This window comes from Alexandromys fortis, unplaced genomic scaffold, assembly GCF_014885135.2.
Source record: "Alexandromys fortis isolate MF-2015 unplaced genomic scaffold, M_Fortis_MF-2015_v1.1 scaffold_140, whole genome shotgun sequence".
Lineage (NCBI taxonomy): Eukaryota > Metazoa > Chordata > Mammalia > Rodentia > Cricetidae > Alexandromys > Alexandromys fortis.
This window is the reverse complement of record NW_026068048.1, coordinates 1,125,549-1,150,874: the sequence shown is the minus strand read 5'-3', so window position 1 is coordinate 1,150,874 and position 25,326 is coordinate 1,125,549. Positions and strand designations below refer to the sequence as shown.

The window sequence follows — 25,326 nt, the reverse complement described above, 5'->3', positions numbered from 1 at the left end:
TCAAATGCATGCCTGGTGCCTGAGGAGGCCAGAAGAAGGCATTAGGTCTCTTGGAACTAGAGTTACAGGTGGTTGGGAGCTGCAGTGTAAGTTCTGGGCATCCAGCCAAGGTCTTCTGGCAGTCAGTGCCCTTAACCCCCGAGCCAGGTCTTAGCCGTCGCTGGACCACATTTTAAGAAGCACAAGTGGGGAGGCTTGTGGGAGTGAGCCATGTTTCTGCATGGAAAGAGCTGGGCTCCCCACAGAGCCTCTCGTCAGCAGCACACTTTGGTCTGCACCAGTCATGAACTGTTGAACATAGCTTTGTCCTTGCTAGAAGGATTTCCTGACTCCTCCAAAGGGCTCCAACAAATTTGAAAATCCCCATGGTTAGACTAGGGATGTACAGTGCTTGCCTAGTGATTGTGAGGCCCTGGGTTCAAATCCCAGAACTACAAGAAGAAACAGGAAAATCAAGAAAGAGAATAGAAAACCAGCAGGTCGGGGTGCTTGAGTTCTCTGCTGCCCTGATCTGAGGGAGCCCAGGAGGGTTGCCATGGAGACAAAGAAAAAGACAGTGAGGGAGCTATCTTGGGCCACCTTCCTAAACAAGTAGTTCTTAACTTCCGACCTCACTGACTGCTTTACTTCACTCATTCACTCATTCATTCATTCAGCATCTGTGTCTTAGAGATCTGTGCTGGCCTATGTAATTCCGGCCTGTTCCTCACCACGAATGACAGTCCAGCCATCACAAGGGAGAGCTGTGCCTACTGCACAGTGCAGGGATGTGGGACCGAGAGAGCACAGCAGGGCATTTTCAGCCTGTTGTGGTCCCTGTTGTGGCACATTGGTGGGAGCTGGACCTGGTAGAACAGGTCTGCAACCTCGACCACCTAGGAGACTGAGGCAGAATGATCACAAGTTCAAAGCCAGCCGGGGCAGCTTAGTTAGATTCTGTTTCAGAGCAAACACCAGTTAAAAGTGGGCTGGAGATGTAGCTGAGTGTTTGCCTCACTGTTGAGTAAGGTTCAACCCTTAGCACTGAACAAAATTTTGTAGGGTTTTGAGATCCATGATATAAAGGCAGTAGCAGTGCCAGGCGTGGATGGCGGGTGAGGCAGTGGGGTGGGAACAAATTACCCCGCATCTGAGAGAAGTGGAGGGAGTGAGAGGAAGGGAGCCCCACTATACAAGTGGGCCCTGGTGGCTGGGAGCTTTAATTTGCATATAGACAATTGATGCTCATTGCAAATCATTCTCATCTACTCATTAACGCTGCTTCCTGAAGTTTTCTCCTAGGCAACGGGTTTTAGTGTGGAACAGCATTTCCCAAAATGGGGTGCTTGAGGTGATCTGGGTGGAAAGAGGAAGGAGAGGTTTTCTCTTAAATGGATATATGTTTCCTTAGGAAGCAGCAGCGCTGCCAGCCCACCCTGGTCGTACGGACACTGCCCTGGACCAGAGATAAGATGGCCTGCTTGCTCTCTCCTCTGTGGGGGTTAGGGGTAAGGGTGTATCTCTTTTTGAAACTGGACCTTACTCTGTAGCCCAGGTTAACCTCACACTTGTGGTAATCCTCCTGCCTCTGCCTCTGAGGTGCTGGAAGTACCACTAAGTTGCCACCACACCATGTTAGGACCAAGATGATATAAAGGAACGTATTCAGCCAGGTGTAGCGATGCAAACCTGTCGTCCCAGCCCAGGGAAGGCTAAGGCAGGGGAATCTAGACCACATGGCAGAAGCATCACACACACACACACACACACACACACACACACACACACACGAGGCACGGCGAGTGGTAGTGAGTTGTCAGTGTCCCCCACCGCACTTTTCCCACCCTCCTAGTTTCATGTTTCCATGGATACGCACATATTCCCTATACAGTCTTGGGCCAGACTCGGTCTCAGAAGGCCCCAGGCACCCCTGCCACCTGCTGACCACATGGTCCCTGGTAGCAGACGGCTCCACAGCCTTCCGCATCTACTATTGTAGGTCCAGTCCTTGGGAATGACAGACAGCATCGTACTTGAACCCAGTACCTAGAGAGCAGGTGGTGCTCTTGTCTGAACAGACCTGTCGTGAGAGTTCAGTACCTTGTCTCCACCCCATAGCACTCTGTTGCCGAGATCTTACCGTTTATTCATGAGCAAGTATGTGTGTGTCAGGCCTGGTGTTGGCTTGCCCCAAGGGGACAACAGGCAGACTGTCACAAAGTCATGGGTGAACCCTGCTAATAGGCCGCCTCAGAGCAGGCTGGCTGTATGTTTTCAGGCTGGGGTGCAGTTACATGGATGCTTGTGTTGTGTCTTCCTAGTTTTATTTTTGGTGAGGGTGGGTGTAAGGCGTTGTTGCTGGGAATCAAACCCAGGGCCTTACACATGCTAAACCCCATAACGCTGGCTGTGGACACTGACAGAAAACAGCCAGGCCTGGGACAGGTGCAGCTAATTCCAGCACTCTGGAGCTGATGCAGGATTGTCATTTCTGGGCCAGCCTAGGGTACATAGGCTCAAATTTAAAAAAAGCAGAAGAGAAAGATGGGGTTATAGAGGAAGTTCTCAGGAGGGAGAGCAGTGAGTACAAAGGACCAGGGCTGGGGAAGATGATAGAGCTGGCATGACCCGAGCACAAGCCCAACAGGCCAGGGAGATGAAGACACGCCTTTGCCAGTGTGGGTTTGATCCTAAAGGCCAAGGACATCCAGGAAAGGTTTCAGGAGAGGAGACCGGGCAGATCTGTGCTCCTTCTTCTGTGTTTGTGTGTACGATGTACCATACAAGCCATGGTGCGTGAGAAGGTGTCAGAGAGTAGCTTTATGAAGTCAATTTTTTCTTTCCACCTTTACATGGGTTGCAGGTCACCAGGCTTGTGTGGCAAGTGCCCTTATCTGCTGAACTGGCTCCCTGGCCCCAGATCTGGCCTTTGAAAAGGAAGTTTGGGGGCAAGACAGGAGGTGGCGTTCCTGGGAGGGTGAGGCTAACGTGGAGAGGGTGTGGGCTTGGAACAGATGTTTGGGAGGTGAGCTGCTGCTAGTCACAGTAAGCCAGGAGCCGTGGCTACTCTGGATGGAGTGGGAGCAGCTGGAGAAGCCCGTTCCTCCGACCAGCCAGGCCCAGCTCTCTTAGACATTGTTCTAGATGCCTTGGTGCTCTAGGGAACAGAGTCCAGTCCCCCTTTGTGGGGCTGACATTCTACTGCAGAGAGGAAACAGATGGACAGACAACAACCAAGTGATACACAGATGGCGACCAAGGCCGAGGAGAGAAACGAAGAGGCAGGCAGTGTCTTGATTTGTCATAGAAACAAGGGTCCTGGCAGCCAGACAGCAAATGTCAGGACCTTACTGCCTGTTTTGCAGTACTCTGAGAATATCAGGTGACCAAAGAGGGTAGGACAGATAGCCAAAGAAAGCATGGCAGGAGGTCAGATTGGCACAGGGGCAGGAGCCCTGCTCTAGCAGATTCAGTACTGTGGTCGGCTACTAAGATTTGATCCTGGGGGTCATGGGAGCCATAGAAGATGACTGGGCCCATAATGTGATAGGTGGGTGGGGGGGGTGATAGATAGATATTTTGTTTTTGTTTTAATATCACTCTGGCTGCAGGCCTGTAATCCCAGTACTCAGAGGCAGAGATAAGAGGATCGTGAGCTGGAGGCCAACCTGAGCTACACAGTGAGACTCAGTCTTTAATTTTAAAGGAAGGGCCCTCCAGTCTTCTGAGAGAAGCAGGCTGTTTAAGGGAAGGGAAAAATAGAGGACAGAATTTGAAAGCTGTCCGGAAGAGACGGGCCTGGCCACACCCAGAGAGGCCCCACCTATTTCCCTGGCCCCAACTCTTTCTTCAAAACCCACACCACCTGTAGCTACTTGTGCAGGTCCATAACCTCAGCAACTTCATAAACATTACCCTATCCCACCCCAGACACTCGTCATGGGAGCCCAACTGCCAAGCCCCTGCCGAGTGCTGGCGCCTGTCACAGGCACCTGAATGGCCCAGCAAGCCCAGACGCATGACTACCTGGTCCCAGAGCAGTGCATATGCCAAAGTCTTTTTGGTTTCCAAAGCAATTTGTCAGTGAGAGCTAGAGGCTCAGAGACTCAGCTCCACGTGGAGCTGACGCAGTTGGGCGTTCCCAGCAGGCAGGAAGCACGTGGCTTTGCCTCCCAGGCTGTGCCAGCAGTCTCCCGATCTGTCTGGGGATCCATCTCGGGCACAGCCCTCAAAGGTAATCCGGGGGTCTGCTAGGGCCCGCCCTGCCTGTGTCAGGATCTGCTCAGGGAGCCTCAGCCAGCAAAGGGAAAAACAGTTTGTTTTTCTAGGAGTCAAGGGCTTGAGAGAGTGCCCAACAGGGATCTGTGGGCAGAGGGGCAACTCAGAGGCCCTGGGGTAGAAACACTCCTGAGTATTTGAAGAACAGCATTATGTAGCTTCTACAGATAAGACAGGCAAGTGGAGAAACTGAGGACACAGGAGATGGCAGATGGAGTGAGGCCTGTGGGAGACTCTGCTTGTCTGCATGAGCTGAAACCACAGAGTTCTGGAGTGTCACACATCCCCATAGGGAGGACGCGGAAGGCAGGTAGCCCTAGAAGAGACAGTGGTGGCAATCCTGGCGGGTGGCACATGGTGGAGGTGGCAAGCATTGAAGGGCATAGGATCCAGATGAAGTCCTCACCCCAAATCCTTTCTGTTTTATTCCTGAAGAGGCTCCAGGGTGGGTGTGGCCACTCTTAAGATCCTGCCAGAGAATCACAGAATATAATCGTTTCAGACTCTCAGGTCGTGGCAAACGGGCATGGGAGGTGGGGGCGGATTCCACAGGTAAGCCAAGTGGCGAGCAGCCTGACCCCCTGGACTGTGAGGGCATGTTGTTACTGCCTGACCGCCTTATGCTGGGTGTGACCAAGTCTTAGCTCCACCGCTTTTTACCACGTGAATTCTTTCAGGCCCTTGGTCCTATCCACAGATGGGATAATAACGGGAGCCCAGGCTGTAATCCTAGCACTCAGGAGGTAGAGGCAAGAGAATGAGGACGTCAGAGTCATCCTCAGCTACACAGCAAGTTGGAGACCAGCCTGGGCTACATGAGACCCTGTCTCTAAAAATTTAATGATAACAATAACAGAGCTGGGATCCAAGGTCATGAGAACAAAATGAGGCTATGAACTTACAGGACTTAGCACAGGGCGCCATCCATAGCTGGGTTATCTGTTTATTATGCCCTTATCCTGACGATGATCATCTCGAGAGCACAGAAGGAAGCACGCATCCATCCCATACGTACTATGGGCAGGTTATTTAGGCTCTCTGAACGTCAGTGTCCCCGCCTGAAATACAACGGTGACTCCAGCACCTGGGAGTGTTGGTGCTATGTGAGGCGTTGCATGGGGAGGTTTAAATCCAGGCCTAACTGTGCCCAAGACTTTACGGTCAGCCTTGTCACTGCACCCAGGCCAACACCGCTCTTTTCCCAAAGACAGGGCAGCAGCTCTCCACCTTGAACCGTCATGTACTTGAGACCACCCACCAACCCCGTTACTGCATGGAGCAGTAACACGACACAGACTCACAAAGCCAATGGGCTGTGTCCACCCAGCCTGAGACTAAAGCAGGGGGCAACAGTGCACCACCTCCCCATACCCATTCTGTCTTAGCCGAAGCAGGGGCTCGGCGCCCTGCTTCATGCACCTGCAGTTCAGGGATACCACTGGTATCTCATTTCTCAGGAGAAAGCAGACTCACTCATGGGAAGGGACAAAGGCAGTGTACACGTGGAAGCAGGCTTGCAGCCTTGCTCGTCTGGAAGCAAAGTCCAGCTCTTCATCCACAGGTCTACACAAATACCATATTGAAGGAAAGGCCTACTGTGACTGCCTCAGCCTCTGAGGTGTCAGATGGCCACTTCCTAAGTATTTGGAGCCGTCTGTATATGGTTGGATTTCACTTTCTGCCTCCATACATACCCATCTTTACCACTGTAGAACTAGCAGCTCCTGTACCCTGCTCCAGAGTGTTTTCTTCTAACATGTCCAGTACAGTTCATTGAAATACGCTTTTTGGTTGGTTGGTTGGTTGGTTGGTTGGTTGGTTGGTTGGTTGGTTGGTTGGTTTTTCAAGACAGAATTTCTCTGTGTAACAGTCCTGGCTGCCTTGGAACTCACTCTGTAGACAAGGTTGGCCTCAAACTCACAGAGATCTCCCTGCCTCTGCCTCCCAAATCCTGGGATTAAAGGCGTGCGCCACCACTGCCCAGTGTGAATGTGTGTTTATGGGCATGCATGTACATGTAGAGGCCAAAGGTTGACCTGACAGCAGGTGTCTTTCTTAATCACTCTGCCGTGTATAAATGAAGACCTGGTCTCTCACTTGAACCCAGAGCTCCCTGGTTCCAGCCTGTCCCTGCAGCTTGCTAGGATTACAGGCCACACCCACCCAGCATTTATGTGGGTACTGGGGATGCAGACTCCACTCCCACTCTTGTGCAGCAAGTGCTTTGCCCACAGGGCCATGCCCAGCCCCTTCTCCGTCTCCTGTGGACAGGCTGACCTGAGTGCTGGGACTGCACAGGTGCACCACCATCTCAACTGTTGCTGGCATTTGCTTCAACAGCCATGGATTCGTGTCCCCCTTGTGTAAGTAACTCTTTTCTTTGTCTTTGCTTTTGCAGTGACATGGGCTCCAGGGCTGGCTACCCCGCTCAGGTTTACAAAACAGCCAGTGCAGAGACTCCCCGGCCCTCCCAGCTCACTCAGTGCAGCCCCTTCCAGCTCTCCACGTCCGTCCCTAAGTCTTTCTTCTCCAAGCAACCAGCACACAACAAGCATCCAACTGGATGGAAGAGAACAGACGAGCCCCCACCACGGCCACTCCCCTTCACTGACACTAAGAAGTAAGTGCCACTGAGAGACCACTGGGGCATCTCTGAGACGGGAAAAGGCGACTCACTGTATTCCACACCTGGGTTTTCAATTATGAACAAGACAGGTGACAAAGACCCCAGTTCTTAGGGAACTGACATTCAGCTGGGAATAGTAAGCACGGCAGATAGGAAACTCGTGTTGAATACGGCAGCGTGCTGCTGTGGTCTCGGCCCTCCTGTCCCTGTTTCCCATTCCTTGGTTGAGTGCTAGGAGTTAGAGAGATGCCGCAGCATCCAGCTTTCCACGTAGGCTCCGGAGATTGAACGCAGCTCATGTGGCTTACATGGCGAGTACTTCACACCCACTGAGCCGTCTCCTTGGCTGTTGTTTGTTTGCTTGCTCACTTTTTAATTTATTCATTTATTTGTGTGTGAGTTTATGTGCATATATGTGTGTAAAGGCCAGGAAAACAAGGCAGGCATCCCTCTCTGTCACTCTCTGCCTTTTACTGTGAGGCAGGATCTCTCCCTGAACCTTGGTCTCCCACTGTCTCTGTTGGACTAGACTCCAGCAAGGTCCTGTGAGCCCCCTCAGAGGTGTGGTTGCAGGAATGGGCAGAATGCCTGGCTTGTACACAGCTGAGATCTGAACTCTGAACTTCATGATTGTACAGCAAGCACTTCTTAACTGCTGAGAGCTATCTCTTCAGCTCCACACAGAGTGAAAGAAAGAGGAAGTGGGCTGTGAAGCTAAGAAAGGGCTTTGGTGCCTGGCGGTGGTGGCACGTGCCTTTAATCCCAGCTCTGGGGAGACAGAGGCAGGCGAATCTTTGTGAGTTCGAGGCCAGCCTGGTCTATATAGCGAGTTCCAGGACAGGCTCCAAAGCTACACAAAGAAACCCTGACTCAAAAAACCAAAATATTTAAAGAAAAGAAAGGGGGGGGGCTGGAGAGATGGATCAGTGGTTGGGAGCATTGCCTGCTCTTCCAAAGGTCCTGGGTTCAATTCCCAGCTACCACATGGTGGCTCACAACCATCTGTAATGAGGTCTGGTGCCCTCTTCTGGCCTTCAGGCATACAGGCAGAAAGAATATTGTATACATAATAAATAAATAAATAAATAAATAAATAAATAAATAAATAAATGGGGGGGGCTTTGGTGCCAGGTGGGAGTGGTACACACCTTTAATCCCAGCACTCAAGAGGCAGAGACAGGCAGATCTCATGAGTTCAAGGACAGCCTGGTCTATGGAGCGAGTTCCAGGACAGCCAGGACTACACAGAGAAACCCTGTCTCAAAAAACAAACCAACAGAAATGATTATTGATGAGCTTTATTTATTCACGTACTGAAGAGAGGCGCACATGTGCAGGTCAGAAGACACCTTCAGGAGGCAGTCTTCTCCTCCCTCTGTGGATTCCAGGGATCTAACTTAAGTCCTCCCTTTGGCACAAGCCCCTCCCCACTGAGCCATCCTGCTGGCCTCTTCTAATTGCATTCATTTACTAAAAGCTTGCGACATCTCCATGAGGACATGATAATCTCCCCACTTAATAGATAAGGCAACTGAGTCTCAAGGTTCGATGCTATGTGGAGATGGCCCTTGCATCAGAATCCACATAGCCAAGCCCAAAGGTCCTCTCTGTTGGCGGGGGAGCTTCTGCCATCCTCCATCTCTTCTTCCCAATGCCTTTCTTCCTGACCTGGATGGAGCTGTTTAAATCTGTGGGTGACATAGAGCTTGGGGGGAAAGAGGCACCAGGAGACAGAAGATGGTCCCTGGAGGTGTCGATAGGCTCTGAAAATTCAGTTCACAAGTGTCACTGACAGCCAGAGGGGACTCTGAAAATTAGAATCTGGCCATTGCTCCCCTTCTTACTTATTCCAGCCACCCGCCCCAGGATTAATGTTGGAGGCTCAGGATCACTGGGCATGCTCTGTATCAAGCTCTTATGAACCACGTTCCTTGCACGGACTCTGGTCCAGTCCTGCCTGATCTGCCCAACACCTCCACCCTTCACTCTGCCCCAGCTACACTGACCTGTTGCTGGGCCTCAGATTCAGTGCATGCTGACCCCACCCCAGGGCCTTTGCGCTGCCTCTTCCCATGGCCTGGAATATTCTCCTTCGAGAGAGTCTAAGCTAATACCGCCTCCAGACAGGCCTTTGCAGCCAGGATAGGGGAGTCCCCACTGTCAGTGTGTGTCTCTTCACTCTTCTACTTCTCATTTTTCTCACTGGAAATCAAGTGCCACTGTCTTGGTCACTTGTGTTCCCCCTGGCACACACTGGGGTAGCTTGGTCAGTAAATGTACTAGAATGGATCATAACACAACATAAAAGATTTGTTTATTTTCATTTTATGAGTACGGGTGTTTTGCATATTATAGTATGTGTACCATATGTATGCCTGGTGCCCATGGATAGTAGAAGAGGGTGTTGGATCCCCTAAACTGGAGTCAGAGGAAGTTCTGAACCACCATGTGGGTGGGGGGAACTGAATCTGGGTTCTCTGGAAGAGCAGCAAGTGTTCTTATCACTGAGCCATCTGTCCAGACCTGACTTGATGCTTCTGTCTGTACCTTCCCATTTTATAAAGTTTCTGGGGAGCATATTTTATTTTCTGGTGCTTAAACCCAGTGCCTCGTGCCTTCTAAGCAAGGTTTCTCTGCTGAGTTGCAGCTCAGCTGTGGAGCTTTGAACTTAGACTTTCCCATAGCATCTCTAGATCATGACCTTGTCACTTACAGGGACTCTTGACTCATCCAACCCAGTTTTTCAGAAAGCACTATTTTTGACTCCTTGAGTTTAGACACAGTCCCTGAAATATGATGCTGTTGCTAGGGGGTCAGGCTCAATGTAGAAATCTTGCCTTGCCTGTACAAGGGTTCTAAGCCTAGCATGCCAATAAAAACCAACAATCTCACCAGGTATGGTGGCACACCTTCCAGAGCAGGAGAATCAGTCCCCCAGCCTGGACTACTTTGTCATGGTCCTTTTCACCTGTCAGCCTTGGAGTTTCCCTCCACAAGGTCACCAGGGTCCTTACCATGCCTACTCAATGTCTCCGCCTCCCTCTTCATCGGCCCTGGTCATGGGTATCTAACAATCTCATCTGGCCTTGTCTAAAGCTGAATGTCCCACTAGTGGGTGTCCCACAAGGACCAGCACAGGGAGCGTAGCCTGTGAGCCAGGCTTTGCTGCCCGGCCCTAGACCCTCCTGGCCACCCCACAGGAGGAGCCCGTTGTCCAAAGGCACCATTAGTGCCTCACCCAAGGTCCCCAATTAGATGAGGTACAGCAAATTCAGGACCCAAACCAGTGGCCTCTCGTCTCCCAGACTCAGGCAGCAGGACCCACATTTGAGATGGTGTGAGGTAGGAAAGGCCATGTGCAGCAGAGGACCGAGCATCTGCCACCACAGAGTGCCATGCTGGCCCTGGCCAACAGCTCTGCCTCAGCGATGATCAGGCAAGCCTCGTTTGCTTGCTTTGTCAATGATCTCTCAAGTGAGTGGCTTCCCTTCACTCAGCCTCCAGAGGGATGGTAAGGGATGGGTGTCCACCATTGACTGCTCACCTCAGGGTCCATCTCTTTAAATTGGGGTGGGCGTAGTTTCTCCTAGGGAAGCTGCAAGGGCTTTTGAGGTCATCCCAAGTCTGCAAGCAGAGAGCTAGTTAGTTGGTAAAGGATATGCCAGGCTGGGGCAGCCACACTGTGCCAGAGGCATGGGGGCAGGGCATGCAGCCTTCCCTCCTTGCTGCCTCCACCTTAAAGACTGACCTAGCTGGAAGGCTGGCACTACCTCACAGGGAACCATGCTTAGACCTCTCTGGAGTGCACATGCACCACTTCCCTCAGCAACACGACATAGCATGTTATTAAGACATGTATTTTTTAAGGGCCAATGACCCTTGTCTGAGAATTAGGCACAGGAGGCCCCTAGACCAGCTTCTACTGACACCATGGGGCCTGAGTTGTCAGGAAGACAAGGCCCCAGTCACAGCTGAGGATCCAGGCATGAACATCCACGAAGAGGGACAACCCCCTGACTCAGGACCTGGGAGAATGAGCGAGTTCTCAGGAGGTGGAGTCCACCGCAGCCGCAGCTGCAGCTGCAGGTGCAGTTCCACGTCCACACTCCACACCACTCTGTTTTGGCCTCCCAGACAATCAGTGCCCTTTCGGGGGAAGTATGGCTACCTGAGGAATGCGTACAGTTAGGCATACAGTGCCCAGGCACAGCCCAGGGCCCACACACTGAACTCTGCTTGACTCATGAACAGGTCACTGTGTGGTTCAGGGCAGCTAACAGGCATGCCTTCCACAGGTGTCTTCAGTTTCCTGAGCCTCAGTTTCCCCAGAGAGAAGATTGAAGACAATAATGCCTCTGCCACAGAAGTGGTATGAGGGTTCGGTGGGCTATGGTGCTGGCTTCCAGTGGTTGACCCTAGCTTCCAGGTTCCCTTCTTCCTCAGGTTCAGCAACCCCCGACTCCAGCTCAACACCACCAAGAAAAGAACCGTAGGAGCCTCTCCTTGGGCACCAATTACCCACAAACAGTTAGAGCTGTCCATACCTTTTCCCATTGGCCGCTGCCAGCCATGTTGGCAGAACCCTCAGCCCCTGCCAGGCTGACAGCCATACTGATTAGCTTAATTAACCTGGTCCCAAGGGAGCCGCCCCGTTTGGAGGCCAGAGCACCACACTGGCTGGGGTGGCTCACAGCCATGCCCGACTCACTGGTTGCCTGCACTTCATCCTGTCTGTCGCAGGAAGAAACTGCCGCTGCTCGAGTCCTGTGTGCACAGCTTCCTTTTTCTTCTGTCTTTAGTTTTTAAAATTAGTATTATATTAGTTTTGCCAGCATGTGTTTGCACCACATGTGCGCTGTGCCTGTAGAGGCCAGAAAGGACGTCAGATCCCCTGGAACTGTAGTTACAGATGTTTTTAAGGCTCCATGTGGGTCCTGGGAATCTAACTGGAGTCCTGGAAGAGCAGCCAGAGCTCTTAACCACTGAGCCATCCCTCCAGCCCAGAGCTTACTTTGTGGTTGTTCTAATTCTGATGGAATTAAACCACAGCATGGCAAAATCTGAGTGTAGATAGCATGGACAGATCAGCGTTATGTCTAGGAGTGCTGGACAGACCTGTAGTTTTCCTTCGGAGAAAATTAAATACTGCAGAAGGTTTAAGGTTTGGGTTTCGATTCTGTTATTGTTGTTAGGGCTTTGTTTTACTTGAGAGGGCTGTTAGGTTGTGTGTTGCTGGTTTAAGTGTGTGCATGTCCCGCCCCCACGCTCACATGCTTGCTCTAGTGCAAACACATGTGGACATGTGCATGCCACAGCAGGAGGTCCGGGGACAACTTTGAGGAGTAGGTTCTCACCTTCCATTGTGGACCCCAGGGATGGCACTCAGACCGTCAGTCTTTCATAGCAAGTACTTTACGCACTGAGGCAGGGTCTCTGGCAGCTCTAGATGGCGGAACTTGTCAGGTAGCTGAAGATGACCTTGAACACCTGACCCCACTCCTTTAGCCTTCTCGGCTAAGGTTACAGATGTGCGCCACCATGCCCAGCATTATAGAAGGTGGAACAGTGCGCAGTAAGAGTGCACATTCCTAGCCACGGAGTCCCCTCCTCAAAGGCAGCCACTGTTTGATTTCTTTTGCATCCTTCCAGACGTGTGCAGAGCATGATCCTGCACGTGTGGTTGCGTGTGCATCCCGTGCTCCATTAGGAGTTACAGGTGGTCTTTAGCCATTGTGTGGGTGATGGGAACTAAGCCCGGGTCCTCTGCCAGGGCAGCAAGTGCTCCTCACTGCTGAGCCGTCTCTTCAACAACCGTCTTCATTTTTCTTTTGAGTCTTTTATTATGTTGTTTGAAATTATCACTGTACAGGGGAGTAACCTTGAACTCACAGCTGCCTCCTCAGCCTTTGAATGCTTGTGCCACATGTGGGCGCTTGCTCCCTTTTGTCTCTGTCAACACCGTTATCAGCTGTACTTGTGCTTGGTTTTTTCCCTTCATGTCTTTTGGCAGTGACTTCATAGTAAGGTATAGGAAATGGCCTTGTACTTCAGAGCCATGGAGTGGCTTTTCCATGGAATAGTTTAGAGCCACCAACCCTAAGATCACTAGATTTGGACAACTATAGAGACCAGAGAACTAGGCAAAGAAGAAAAGGTAAGAGGTGTTGAAACCAGCCTTTTTTTAAGATGGAGATCAATGGTAGCAGGTCAACCTAGAATCCCCCAGTGAGGGGCTGGGGGCATGGCTCAGTGATGTATCATGACCCTAGGTTTCATCCTCAGCATCACCCCAAAATATATATATTTGGGGGGCTATTATTTTTTTTTTTTAATTCATGTTAGGCAAAAGTACTTTGCTGCTGAGCTACAGCTCTAGCCCTGCTGCAGAGGCTCTGCATGTTATGTTAGCTCCACAGACAGGACCCTTGCACACTCTGTGTCGTGTGTTCCTGCAGACCTCTTCCCTGAAGTAGAACTGTTAGGGTGGAGAAAGTGCCCGTTTAATTGTATTCCGTGGATCTTTTACACTCCCTCGAGAGGAGAAGACTGAACATGCTCTCTCCATGGAGGCGGACCTGCTCCTCATTAGGGCAGAGGACCCTGCCTTGAGGATTCTGGGAAAAGCCAACACCCAAAGGTCGGGGAGGGGAGGCCTTCCCGCTACCTCAGAAGAACATTTGTGTGGGGTGTGCTTCATCTGTCCTCCCGCCTTCTCCCTGCTCTCCTCAGCAGCTGTAAGCTTTCCAATTGCCCCGGGAATTCCTTCCCAGTAAGGACAGAGACTACAGAGAGCCCTAGACCTGCAGATGTGGTTTGGGGAGGAATATGGGCTGACAAAGCCCCACTACCCTCTCCAGCCACCTTCCTTAAAACCACAGGGGCAGCCTAAGGAACAGAAAGAAAATGCAGACTCCAAACTCCCTGCAGCCCAAGAGATCTAACTTCTGTTCTGGGCTCCAGTACCAACTAGGGAAGGCCAGGTTCCAGCTGGGTCTCTCCACCATGGCGTGTGACTCCGCTCCCCAGAGGTGATGAGCAGTCCTCATACCTCCCGACACTGTGTTTTGTGAACAAATCAAGTGTGGGCACGTTTCACATATCACACACAGTCCATCTGTGATACAGACGACACCGCAGAGTCAGGCATGGCCTCATGCCGGTAACCCTAGCACTCAGGAGGCTGAGGCAGGAGGATACTTTGTTCCAGGCCAACTTGAGCCATATAGCAAGACCCTGTCTCAAAAAAGCCAAGCAGAAGAACAAAGGAAAAGGGCGCAGGGAACTAAGGTGTAGACAGTAACAGAATACTTGCCTAGCATACATGAAGCCCTGGGTATGATCCCATCATCACAAAGAACTAACTAATTAATTTAAAATTTAGAATAAGTGCTGGGGAGATGGCTCAGTGGTTAAGAGCACTGGCTTCTTTTCCAGGGGATCCAGTACCCTCTTCAGGCCTCTGTTGGTGCCAGGCACACAAGTATAGTGCACAGACATACATCAGGCAAAACACTCATATACATAAAACTTATATGAAAATTAAAATTAAGAATAAGTTAGGTCTGTTGGGGTGTGTACCTCTAATCCTAGTCCTGGAGACAGAGGAAGCTGGGTCTCTGCAAGTTCAAGACCAGCGTGACTACACAGCAAGTTCCAGATCATCCATGGCTACAGAGGGACCCTGTCTCCAAAACACAGACACAGAAACAAACCTCTGTTCACACAAGTGGCTACCTTGGTTTCTGCTTGCTTGGTTGCTTCTTTTTATTTTGCTTATGTGTATATGTGTGTGTTGTGGGATGTGTGTGTGTGTATGTGTGCACATGTGTGCAGGGCAGAAGAGGTCATTGGATTCCTTGGAACTGGAGTGGCAAGTGATTGTGAGCTACCTTCCATAGGTGTGGGAACCAAACTTGTGTCCCCTGGAAGAGCAGCAAGCACTCTTAACTGCTGATCTCTGCAGCCCCTTGTCTGGCTTGGTTTAGATTTTAAGACAAGATCTTATGTAGCCCAGGCTGGCCACAGATTCGGTACATAGTTAAAGATTACCCTGAACTCCTGATTCTCGCCTCCACCCCCCAAATGCCGGGATTACAGATGTGTGCCGCCACACCTGGCATTAGGTGGTACTGGAGATAGAACTTGGGGTTTAGTGCGTGGACAGACACTTCCAGCCGATCACACACCCAGCCCTGCTGCATAGCTTCAGAGCCCCGTACAAGGTGGTGCCTCATAAAGCCTTCGCTCCTAACATTGTTTCTCCCTAGGAGTAGCAAGGACTCAAGTCAGAGCCCAGGTTTCCCACAGCCATGTCAGTCCTAGACTAGAAGCCAGGCCACAAACAGAAGCAAGAGGAGGCCTACAAGTCACAGTGACCCTCGGGCTTCTGGGTGGTTGGCTGGTGTGAAAGGAGCTGGGAGTCACAGGAGCCACCACAAACATCTGCTTCTGTCACAGGCAGCCAGGTGCTTGGCAGCAGATCCCAGAGCAGCTGGAATATTCTGGGACACTATCTCGGTCATGTTTCTATTGCTGTGAAGATACTATGACCACGGCAACTTATAAAAGAGTTTATTTGGCTGGGCGATGGTGGCACACGCCTTTAATCCTAGCAGAGGCAGGTAGATTTCTGTGAGTTCAAGGCCAGCCTAGTCTACAGGAGCTAGTTCCAGGATAGGCTCCAAAGCTACAGAGAAACCCTGTCTCGAAAAACACGAATGAATGAATGAATGAATGAATGAATGAATGAATGGATGGATGGATGGATGGATGGATGAATGAGTTTCTTTAGGGCTTACAGTTGCAGAGGGCTCAGTCCCTGACATGGCAGGCGTGGTGTAAAGCAGTGCTGAGGGCTTACGTCTGGAGACACAACCACTAGGCAGGAAGACACACTTGGAGTGCTGAGACTCTTTTGAGACCTCAAGGTTTACCCCCAGTAACACAGCTCCTATCCTTTCCAGATGGTTCCATCAGCTAGGGACCAAGTATACAACATACGAGTGTCATTCAAACCACCACAAGATGTAGTGGGGCCTGTCTGAGGTCTCACAGCAGGAGCAAGCAGGGGCAAGACTGAGCCAAGCCTGCTCTCTCCTGGGATTCCTTTCCCTACCCAAGTCCCCTGTGCCCCAGTGACCCCAGAGGTAGCCTACCTCTGTTTTCTGAAGAGCTGCACAGACAGAGAGAGCTATGGGTAAGTAGGGAGAGAGGATAGTGGGCCCTGTGATGTGGGGGAATCTGTTATCCCACGTGACAGGACAGGAAACCCCACCTGAGCTGCCCGAGTTCCTACAGCAGGGGCGAGGGCTTTCTGGATACCCCATCATTCTTGTTAGGGACATACCTCTCACCTGCCGACCTCTGTGAGCCCTGCCGCCCACATATCCTCCCGACATACATCCGGGCCTACCACTGGCCAACTGGCAGCTCAACCCCAGGGCTCCCTGGGAGCCACCAGAAATTCATACAGTGTCTCACAAGTCTCAGCAGTCTGTCCCTGTCTCTTCCCAGGCCTCACCTTGCTCACTCTTCCACCGTGTGGATTCCTCCCTTGATTGCCCTTCCCCCCAGAAAAGAACTTGCAATCTCCATCCCTCCACCCAGCCTTATTTGCTTCGAAACATGCTTTTTCGTCTCACAAGGGGCCCTTTTGTTCACCTGCCTAGCATCGGTCCCCTCCCGTCCTGCCTGCCGTTCCACAGCAGGCTCCCAGCGCAGATGAGAGAGTGCAGAGGCAAGAGGCACAGAGAAGGCACGGTCCCTGGTGGTAGTGGCTAGTCTGCTCTAGTCCAGATGGCCCTGAGAAGCACCGTCAGGTCCTCTGACTCCAGTGTTCCTGTTCCAGGCAGGTGGACACCAACGCAAAGAATGTCTTTGGTCAGCCTCGGCTGAGGGCATCCCTGCGAGACCTCCGGTCCCCACGGAAGAACTACAAGTCAACCATCGAGGACGACCTAAAGAAGCTCATTATCATGGACAACCTGGGCCCAGAGCAGGATCGGGACACAGGGGTGCGTGCCTGGTGGCCTAGGGCCGGTATGGGGGAGGTGATGCTCCCTAGCCTGTCTCCAGACTTTGGTATCTGCTGGCCCTGCTGGGGTGTGAGTGAAGGTCTCTGCTACCCACAGACAGAGCCAAGACTTAAGCCAACTGGAAAAGGCCCCAGACTCTGGGTCTCACATCTTTCTCCCAGAGCCCAAGCGGGAAGGAACCCAGATGTTCAGAGCACAGGAACCACAAGCAGGGTGGGTTCCTGTTGCCCAAAGACAGACCAAAGCAGCAGGCACTACAGTCTCTCTGTCGCCCCTGCCTCTCCCTCATTGCCTGGCTGCAGTCCATGGGAACCAAGATAGGCCTCCACTGGGCATTGTGGCACACACCTGTGATCCCAGTCCTCAGGAGACAGAGGCAGGAGAATCACAGGTCCCAGGCCAGCCTGGGCTACATGACTAGCTGAGACCATATCCGAAAAGAAAAGGCGTGCATACCTCAGTGGTAAAGTGCTGATATAAGGCTAGAGTTGGATCAGAAGCCTTGGGCCACAGTCAGGGCTGGAGAGCCTGCGGGGGGAGGGGGGTCTGGTGCTGTGACCAGTAAGGGTACAGGAGTGGACACTGGTAAGAACCTGCCGGGAAGCCCCTTGGACAGGGACCACAGCCCAGCATGCCCTTCCCTTGTCCCTCCTGTCTTGGCTGCAGTCCCCCCAGAAGAGCCTGCAGCGGACACTGTCAGATGAGAGCCTGTGCAGCGGGCGCCGGGAGCCCAGCTTTGCCAACCCTGCCAGCCTGGAGCCAGGCCTGCCCAGCGATGTGCTCTTCACTAGCACCTGCGCCTTCCCCTCCAGCACACTGCCCGCCCGCCGCCAGCACCAGCACCCCCACCCCCCCAGCGGGGCACCCAGCACCATTCCAGCCAATGGCAATGGCTTCCCAGAGAAGAAATGTGAGTCTGGGCATTTGGGGGCTGCAGGTCCCCCAGGGCTGGGAAGTGGGGTGCACTGCGGGTGGGAGGCACCTGATAGTCCTATGTGGCCAGTCGTGTGAGGAAGGGAAGGGTGCACAGGTGCTCCAAGGGACCTCAAAGGACCAAACACTGGGTCACCCGAGACCAGGGAAGTCAGCTTCCCCAAGGATAGGCAGCCTCCCCGCTCCCCACCAGCCTCCCCGTTACTGCCAGCCTCCCTGGTTCCCACCAGCCTCCCCGCCCCCACCAGCCTCCCTACTCCCCACCAGCCTCCCTGTTCCCGCCAGCCTCCCTGGTTCCCACCAACCTTCCTGTTCACACCAGCCTCCCTACTCCCCACCAGCCTTCTGCTCCCGCCAGCCTTCCTGGTTCCCACCAACCTCCCCGTTCCCACCAGCCTCCCTGCTCCTCACCAGCCTCCCCGCTCCCACCAGCCTCCCTGTTCCCACCAGCCTCCTACTCCCCACCAGCCCCCCTCCTTCCCACCAGCCTCCCTGTTCCCCCTAAACACCCCATTTTCTGAACATTTATCTAATTACCTGACTTCCCCAAATATTCTACTTGGGGGTGGGGTTCCTGAGTGAGTCTTATGCACCCCTTCATTTCATGGAGTAGGTATTTATTGAATATACCCTGCAAGTGGGGCCCTGGTCCATCATCTGAAAAAGTCGTGGTGTGGCCAGCATGCCGACACGTCTGGAATTCTAGCACTTGCAGGTAGAAGGCTTGTGAGTTTGAGGCCCGTCTGGAATTGTAGCAAGACCTATCTCGACTGAAAAAAGAAAACATGGCACAGCAGCTAAAGCTGCATGGCTGCACTCTGTGAGCCTCCTCTCCTGCCTGACAAGTAGTGGATACTTTTGTTCACTGCGGCAAAACCCATCCAGACACCCTGGAGGCTACTTGTCTGTCTGTCTGTCTGGGCATTGCTTGGTTGGTTTGAGACAGAGTCTACATAGCCCTGGCTGACCTGGGACTTGCTCTGTAGACCAGGCTGGCCTTGAACTCAGCGATCCTCCCGCCCCTGTCCCCCAAGCCCTGGAATTAAAGGCGTGCGCCACCACTGCCCTGATTTGCACACTTTATTTCCTAAAACCCAGACTATCTTGAGTTTAGATGTGTTCTGTGCCTAGGATTTCCACTTAAGGGTCCTGTCCCCGCATCATCTAGACATGAAGCTCCCTGTATCTCTCCCACATTATAGGAGGTGTGGTAAAGGAAATTCTGGGGCCCTTTTAAGGGAGTCATCTCATCTCTTAAAAACTTTCTGCAGTAGCCAAATATGGGGGAACACACCTGTGGTCCTAGTACTTAGGGGATGAAAGCAGGAAGGCCCATGGTTCAAGGTCAGCCTCGCCTATACCATGAATTTGAAGCCAGCTTGGTCTAATGAAGCCTTGCTTCAAAAAAGTTAACAAAATTTGTAATCCTCCCATGGTGCCCCACTGTCCTCGCTTTGGAGTTCTGGGGCTTTTCGCCCCAGGCCCCCACAGATAGCTGTGCTCTTCCAGCCTCTTCCTTCAGGCCTATGTCCCTGTGCTCCATGCTGACCCTCCTGTCCACCCGACAGAGCATCCCAGCCGTCCTTGGTGCCTCCATGCTTCCTAAGTCCACCCTTGCACCCTGCCCCTGTCCTCAGCCTCTCTGTCCTGCTCCTCCAGGACATACCCAGTGCACGCCAGAAGAAGCTGAGGAGTGCTGTGCACGGAGGTCCTCTCAACAGGCAGATCTGAGCTCCTTCCTCCGTCTCTGCCACGCTCTCTCCATCTGGGCCCAGCTGCCTTCCCCTCTCCCTGTCAGACCCACAGCCCTGGGTTCTTCCATCCCACTCCTGCCTGAGCACTCTGCCCTAGCCTCTGTGGGTGTCCTCCCCCTCGGACTAGAAATACCCTGGCAGCCTGGGTTTGTCAGGCTTCTGCCTCCCAGACCATCTCAGAACTCCAGGGGTGCTGAGTGTGCTTCCCCAGCAAAGCCTCGGATGGGCCCTCAGCCCTGACAGGACCTGGCATGGGACTGTAAGGACATCTTCCTGTACTCCAGCATTGCTGTAGGGACAGCCAGACATCCCATCCACACATCCCAGGGGCAGCCGCACACCTACCTCTCCAGGAGGAACCGTACACTGCAGGTGGAGGACAAAGTCTTAGTGGTGACCACACGGCCTGCCACTTCAGACTTTCCTCCTCCTGCTCGTTCTGAACCTCCTGGAGCACCTCGGTGTTTCCTAAACCTCGGGGACTTCTGGCTGCTGCTCCCTAGGAACGCTTTCCTCTCCAGTGCCCGCCTCCCATGGCAGAGCCGTGCTCTGAGGTTGCCTCAGGAACACAGACACCCAGCGTCACGGCGCCCTTGCCCTGCTGAAGCTCTCTCTCCCTGATGCGTACCTGACGTGAACAGTGTGATATCTGTCTTTCTGTCCCTTCCACGCCGTCATGGTCAGTCACCTCCCTGTCCCCACTTTCTCACATAGCCGCCATCTCAGCCTCGGAGCTCTCACTGGCTGATGGACGGGACCGGCCCCTACGGCGACTTGACCCTGGAATGATGCCTCTCCCAGACACAGCTACTGGCCTTGAGTGGTCTAGCCTGGTGAATGCTGCCAAGGCCTACGAAGGTAGGTGGCCTCCACCCAGCCTCCCTGATACCCAGTGCCCATCTGTTCTGGGGGGATTTCTGGACCTGGGTTCCAGAGTCGCCGAGAGTGAAGCTAAATCCTTGTGTTGTCATTGACTAACCATGGGACACAAACAGAGACCGCTTCTGACCCGCACGGATCCCGCACAGATCCCTCCCCAACTGCCTGGGCTGCGCAGTGGTTGCATGCGCACTGCACATGAAGAAGTGGTGCCATGCGTCCTTAATTGTAGCGCTCAGGAGGCATTGGCTGGCGGATCTCTGAGTCTGAGGCCAGCCTGGTCTACAAAGAGAGTTCTAGGATGGCCAGGACTACACAGAGAAACCCTGTCTCAACATCTATCCCCCCAAAAAAGGTGGCCCCACAGCAAGCCCTCCACAAACAGTTCCAAGTTCCAAAACAGCCAGGAGTATGTAGAGAATGCAGAGAGACCCTGCTCAAAAACAACAACAACAAGGCCTGGTTGAGCAGTCAGACTATAGGGACTATACAAACTATAGGGAATACTTTTTTTTTGTTTTATTTTGTTTTTTAAGACAGGGTTTCTCTGTATAACAGCCCTGGCTGTCCTGAACTCACTCTATAGTCCAGGCTGCCTCAAACTCACAGAGATCCACCTATCTCTGCCTCCTGAGCGTGGATTAAAGGTGTGCGCCACCACCGCCCGGCCAGGTGACACTTCTAAATTCAGCAAATTGAGTAAGGCCCAGAGTCCTGCCAGCCCCTGCTCTGCTGTTTGTGGGACCTTGCCCTGCCACCGACAGCTGCTAGACATATCCCCACCCCAGAGCAGTAAAGACAAAGACACACACCTTACATCAAGGGAAACCTTGCTCTTTGTCCACTGACTTCTTCACCAGGACCTCAGCCCATGTGCCCAGCTCAGACCGGATCTGTGAGTTGTGGTATAGCATTCTGGTAAAATGCTCGTGTGTAAGGCCCTGGGCTGTTGTTTGGTTGGATGGTTTGGTTTGGTTTTTTGATACAGGGTTTCTCTGTGTAGTCCTGGCTGTCCTGAAACTCACCCTATAGACCACGCTGGCCTTGAACTCAGCAACATCTCTGCTTCTGCCCCCGAGTGGTGGGATTAAAGGTGTGTGCTACAAAAGCCCAATGCTGAATGAGCAATGGAATGACTGGGTTTGTTTATTTGTTTGTTTGTTTGTTTGTTTTAGACAGGTTTCAGACAACCCAGGCTGACCTTATTCCTTCCTGTGTCCATCTACTGAGCACAGAATTCCCCAGCCTGGCCTCAGATTTGTGGTTCTCCTGCCTTAGCCTCTCCAGTGCTAGGATTGCAAGGATGTGGCCTCATGTGGCCTTACACCTGACCTGCCACAATCTTTTTAAGTTCTTTGTAATTCAGAATTCATAGCCTCTCAGCCCAGCCTAGATTGCATCAGCACGCGGCTGTGTGGACTGGGTAGACACCATTCCTGCCAGCCTCTCTCTCAAGGACCATGATAGGAAAGCAGTAATGGTTTCGATTAAAGTGGGACTCACGTGGTTTTGTTTTCATTTTACTTTCTCTTTTCTATGGTGCTAGAGCATCCTATGTGCTCTGCCACCTAACAGTAGCCCTAAGGGCATCAGGCTTACCTTGATGTCCCCAATACTAGGCAGTGTCAGACCAAGAATTACTTGGATCTTTGACTTTGGGTGGAAGAGCAAGCAGTGGGGACTGGACCAGATCTAAAAGAAAGGAGCTCAGCTGGCCTGCTCCCAGCAGAGGAAGTACCAAATGGGTTGACAAGGAAACCAGAGCCTGCCGCCTACGTGTGATCCCCAGCTTTGCCTGTGAGGAGCTTTGTGACAAGCCATTAACCCCTCATGCCTCAGTTCATCTATAAAATCTCTTTCTGCCCCACAAATTGTGAGTGTTGGCTGAATCTGTACTCATTACAGTGCTCAAGAACCACTGCAGAGCAGAGATGAGCAGCAGTGGAGCAGCCTAGAATCCCCCAGTGAGGGGCTGGGGTGTGGCTCAGTGATGGAGCCCCAGCCTAGAATCCCCCAGTGAGGGGCTGGGGTGTGGCTCAGTGGTGGAGCCCCAGCCTAGAATCCCCCAGTGAGGGGCTGGGGCGTGGCTCAGTGGTAGAGCCCCTTCCTAGAATAGATGTATGTGATAGAAGTTTCTGTCCCACCCAATCCCACAACCATTCAGTCCCAAATAAACACACAGAGGCTTATATTAATTATAAACGGTTTGGCCTATTGTTCAGACTTATTACTAAATACCTCTTATAACTTAAACTAACCTATAATTCTTATCTATGTTTAGCCATGTGGCTTGGTATCTTTTCTTGGTAAGGCATTCTCATCTTGCTTCCTTTGCTTCTGGATGACAACTGTGTCTCCACCTTTCCTCTTTCTAGAATTCTTCTAGTCTGGTCGCCCCACCTATACTTCCTGCCTAGATACTGGTCTATCAGCTTTTTATTAAACCAATATGAGTGACAAATCTTTACAGTTTACAAGAGCACTATCCCACCGCAGTTATATTCTTCAGCTGTGCTGTGAGCCTTGATAGTTCTTCTGCATCTCTAAAGTATTTGGGATATTCAGCCCCAGACCTGAGAACCAGGAAGACCACAGGAGGGCATTGGGAGTCTGTGCTCTGAGCCTGAGCTGTAAAGATTCTCTTTACAATCTTTGGCTTCTGGGCTGGAGAAATAGCTTACTAATTAGGAAAACTTGCTACCCCTACTCTGCCGGAGAATCTGAACTTGGTTCCCAGCACCCACTCTGGGTCACATCCACATGAACTCTACCTCCAAGGGGAATCTGATACTCTCCGGTTTCCACGGGCAGACACACACGTAGCATTCTCTCTCTCTCTCTCTCTCTCTCTCTCTCTCTCTCTCTCTCTCTCTCTCTCTCTCTCTCTCTCTCTCTCTCTCTCTCTCTCTCTCTCTCTCTCTCTCTCTCTCTCTCTCTCTCTCTCTCTCTCTCTCTCTCTGTCTCTCTGTCTCTCTGTCTCTCTATCTCTGTCTCTCTCACACACACATATATAATTAAAAATAAATTTTAAAAAGAAAGAAAAGGTTGGGTGTGGTGACACACGCCTTTAATCTTTAATCCCAGCACTCTGGGGGCAGATGCAGGTGTATTTCTATGAGTTCAAGGCCAGCCTGGTCTACTGAGGGATTTCCAGGACAGCCAGGGATGTTAAAACAGAGAAATCCCGTCTCGAAAACCCAAAAATAAAATAAAACCTAAAATTAAAAAACAAAAAGAAATGAAAGAAAGACATCATTAAAACAATGCAAACAGGGGGCTGGGGAGCTGGCTCAGCAGTTAAGAGCACTGGTTACTCTTCCAGAGGACCCAGGTTCAATTCCCAGTATTGATCACATGGCAGCTCACAGCTGTCTGTAACTTCTGTTCCTGGGGGATCTGATGCCCTCATACAGATGTATACCTACAGGTTAAACGCCAATGTATGTAAGATAAAAATAAATAAATTTAGGAACTTGGGCTTGGTGGCATATATCCATAAGTACAGCACTCAGAAGGCTGAGAAAGCAGGGTTCAAGGCCAACCTGAGCTACAGAGTGGCACCCTGACTCAAAAAAGAAAAGCCAGACATGGTGGCTCATGCCTGAAATCCAAGCATCCAACAGTCTGAGAGGGGAGAATCACTCACTGAGCTCAAGGCCAGCCTGGCTACAAAATGAGACCGTGCCTCAGAGAGGGGTCAGCAGGAGGGAAATGGGTGGAGACTGGGGTTTGTAGGAGGCAGTGTCAGTCAAGGAGAAGCTGAGGCTGCCTGCCTCACCTGGAAGAACTCAGTCCCCTTCTCTCTCGTTCCCTGGCAGTGCAAAGAGCCGTCTCGCTCTTCTCTCTCAATGACCCAGCCCTGAGCCCAGACATCCCTCCCGCACACAGTCCAGTCCACAGCCACCTGAGCTTGGAGCGGAGCCCACAGACTCCTAGGACCACCCCCACCTTGAGGTGAGTTTCTGTGCAAACACTGGGGTTCATCACCCCAGGGTGCTGCAGGCCACCCTTTTGCTCCGAGGGCAGGAGGTCCCTTTGTCCCTTGCCTAATGGCTAGAATGGTTACACCAGCCATGCCCTGGGGATCAGCAGTGGCCAGGCAGACTCTGCCCAACCCAGGACAGCAGCTCCATCACACTTCAGCTTTGAGCCATGCTCCCAAACGTTCCGCAGCGCCCCCAAGCTCTCTGTCTCCCATCTCCATCTGTCTGTTGCTTGTTCCCCTCCTTGGTGGATCAGCAGTGATGCAGACTGAGCCCGGACATATTTCACCCTCTGCACTGCTGGGCAAGCACAGACCATCCATGGATGCTAAGGTGCAGCTGCACCCTCAGCAGGCTGTGCGAGAGGGAGGACAAGGAGACGGGGTCCACTTCGTCATCTCGCCCCGGCTCCTCCAGTTGAATGCAGTGAATCTGAGTGCTCACGCTCAGCAGAAAGTGAAGGGCTGGCAGAGAAAGCCTTAAGGGCCATGCTGCCCACAGGGGACTCAACAGGGCACTCGCAGTATCTGCGCCAGCTGCCCACAAGGTTCTGCTTGCCACAGGCCTGCCCAGCACTTAGTGGTTCCTGGAAGCCTTTTCTGAGGAAACATTGATACATGCTTTTCTTTACACCCTAGTTGGTCGTAGACCTTGACGGTCATGAGAAACATGGACCTCTGTAGTTACAGAGAATAGATGCTACAGTTCGAGAGACTCTGGGGATCTGTGTACCCACAGCTCCCTAAGATGAGGACCAGGGAGGGGAGGAAAAGAGGAGGAGAGCCAGGAGGACCCAGCAGCCTCAGCTCTGTGCAGGGAAGTGCCACCTGCTTCCAAAATGCCAGGCTGACCTGGGGCTG

General features: G+C 52.2%; 1 protein-coding gene across 4 annotated transcripts in view; it reads left to right on the top strand.

Annotated features, from left to right (window-relative positions):
- Positions 1-25,326, top strand: part of Sipa1l3 (signal induced proliferation associated 1 like 3) — a 205,314-nt gene that overhangs the window by 175,594 nt on the left and 4,394 nt on the right. For all 4 annotated transcript variants that reach the window (XM_050119114.1, XM_050119111.1, XM_050119112.1 and 1 more), the window contains exons 16-20: positions 6,656-6,877; positions 16,731-16,896; positions 17,584-17,827; positions 20,319-20,462; positions 24,302-24,437. In XM_050119114.1, the coding sequence (XP_049975071.1) occupies positions 6,656-6,877; positions 16,731-16,896; positions 17,584-17,827; positions 20,319-20,462; positions 24,302-24,437 (912 nt within the window). The remainder of the gene's footprint in view (positions 1-6,655; positions 6,878-16,730; positions 16,897-17,583; positions 17,828-20,318; positions 20,463-24,301; positions 24,438-25,326) is intronic.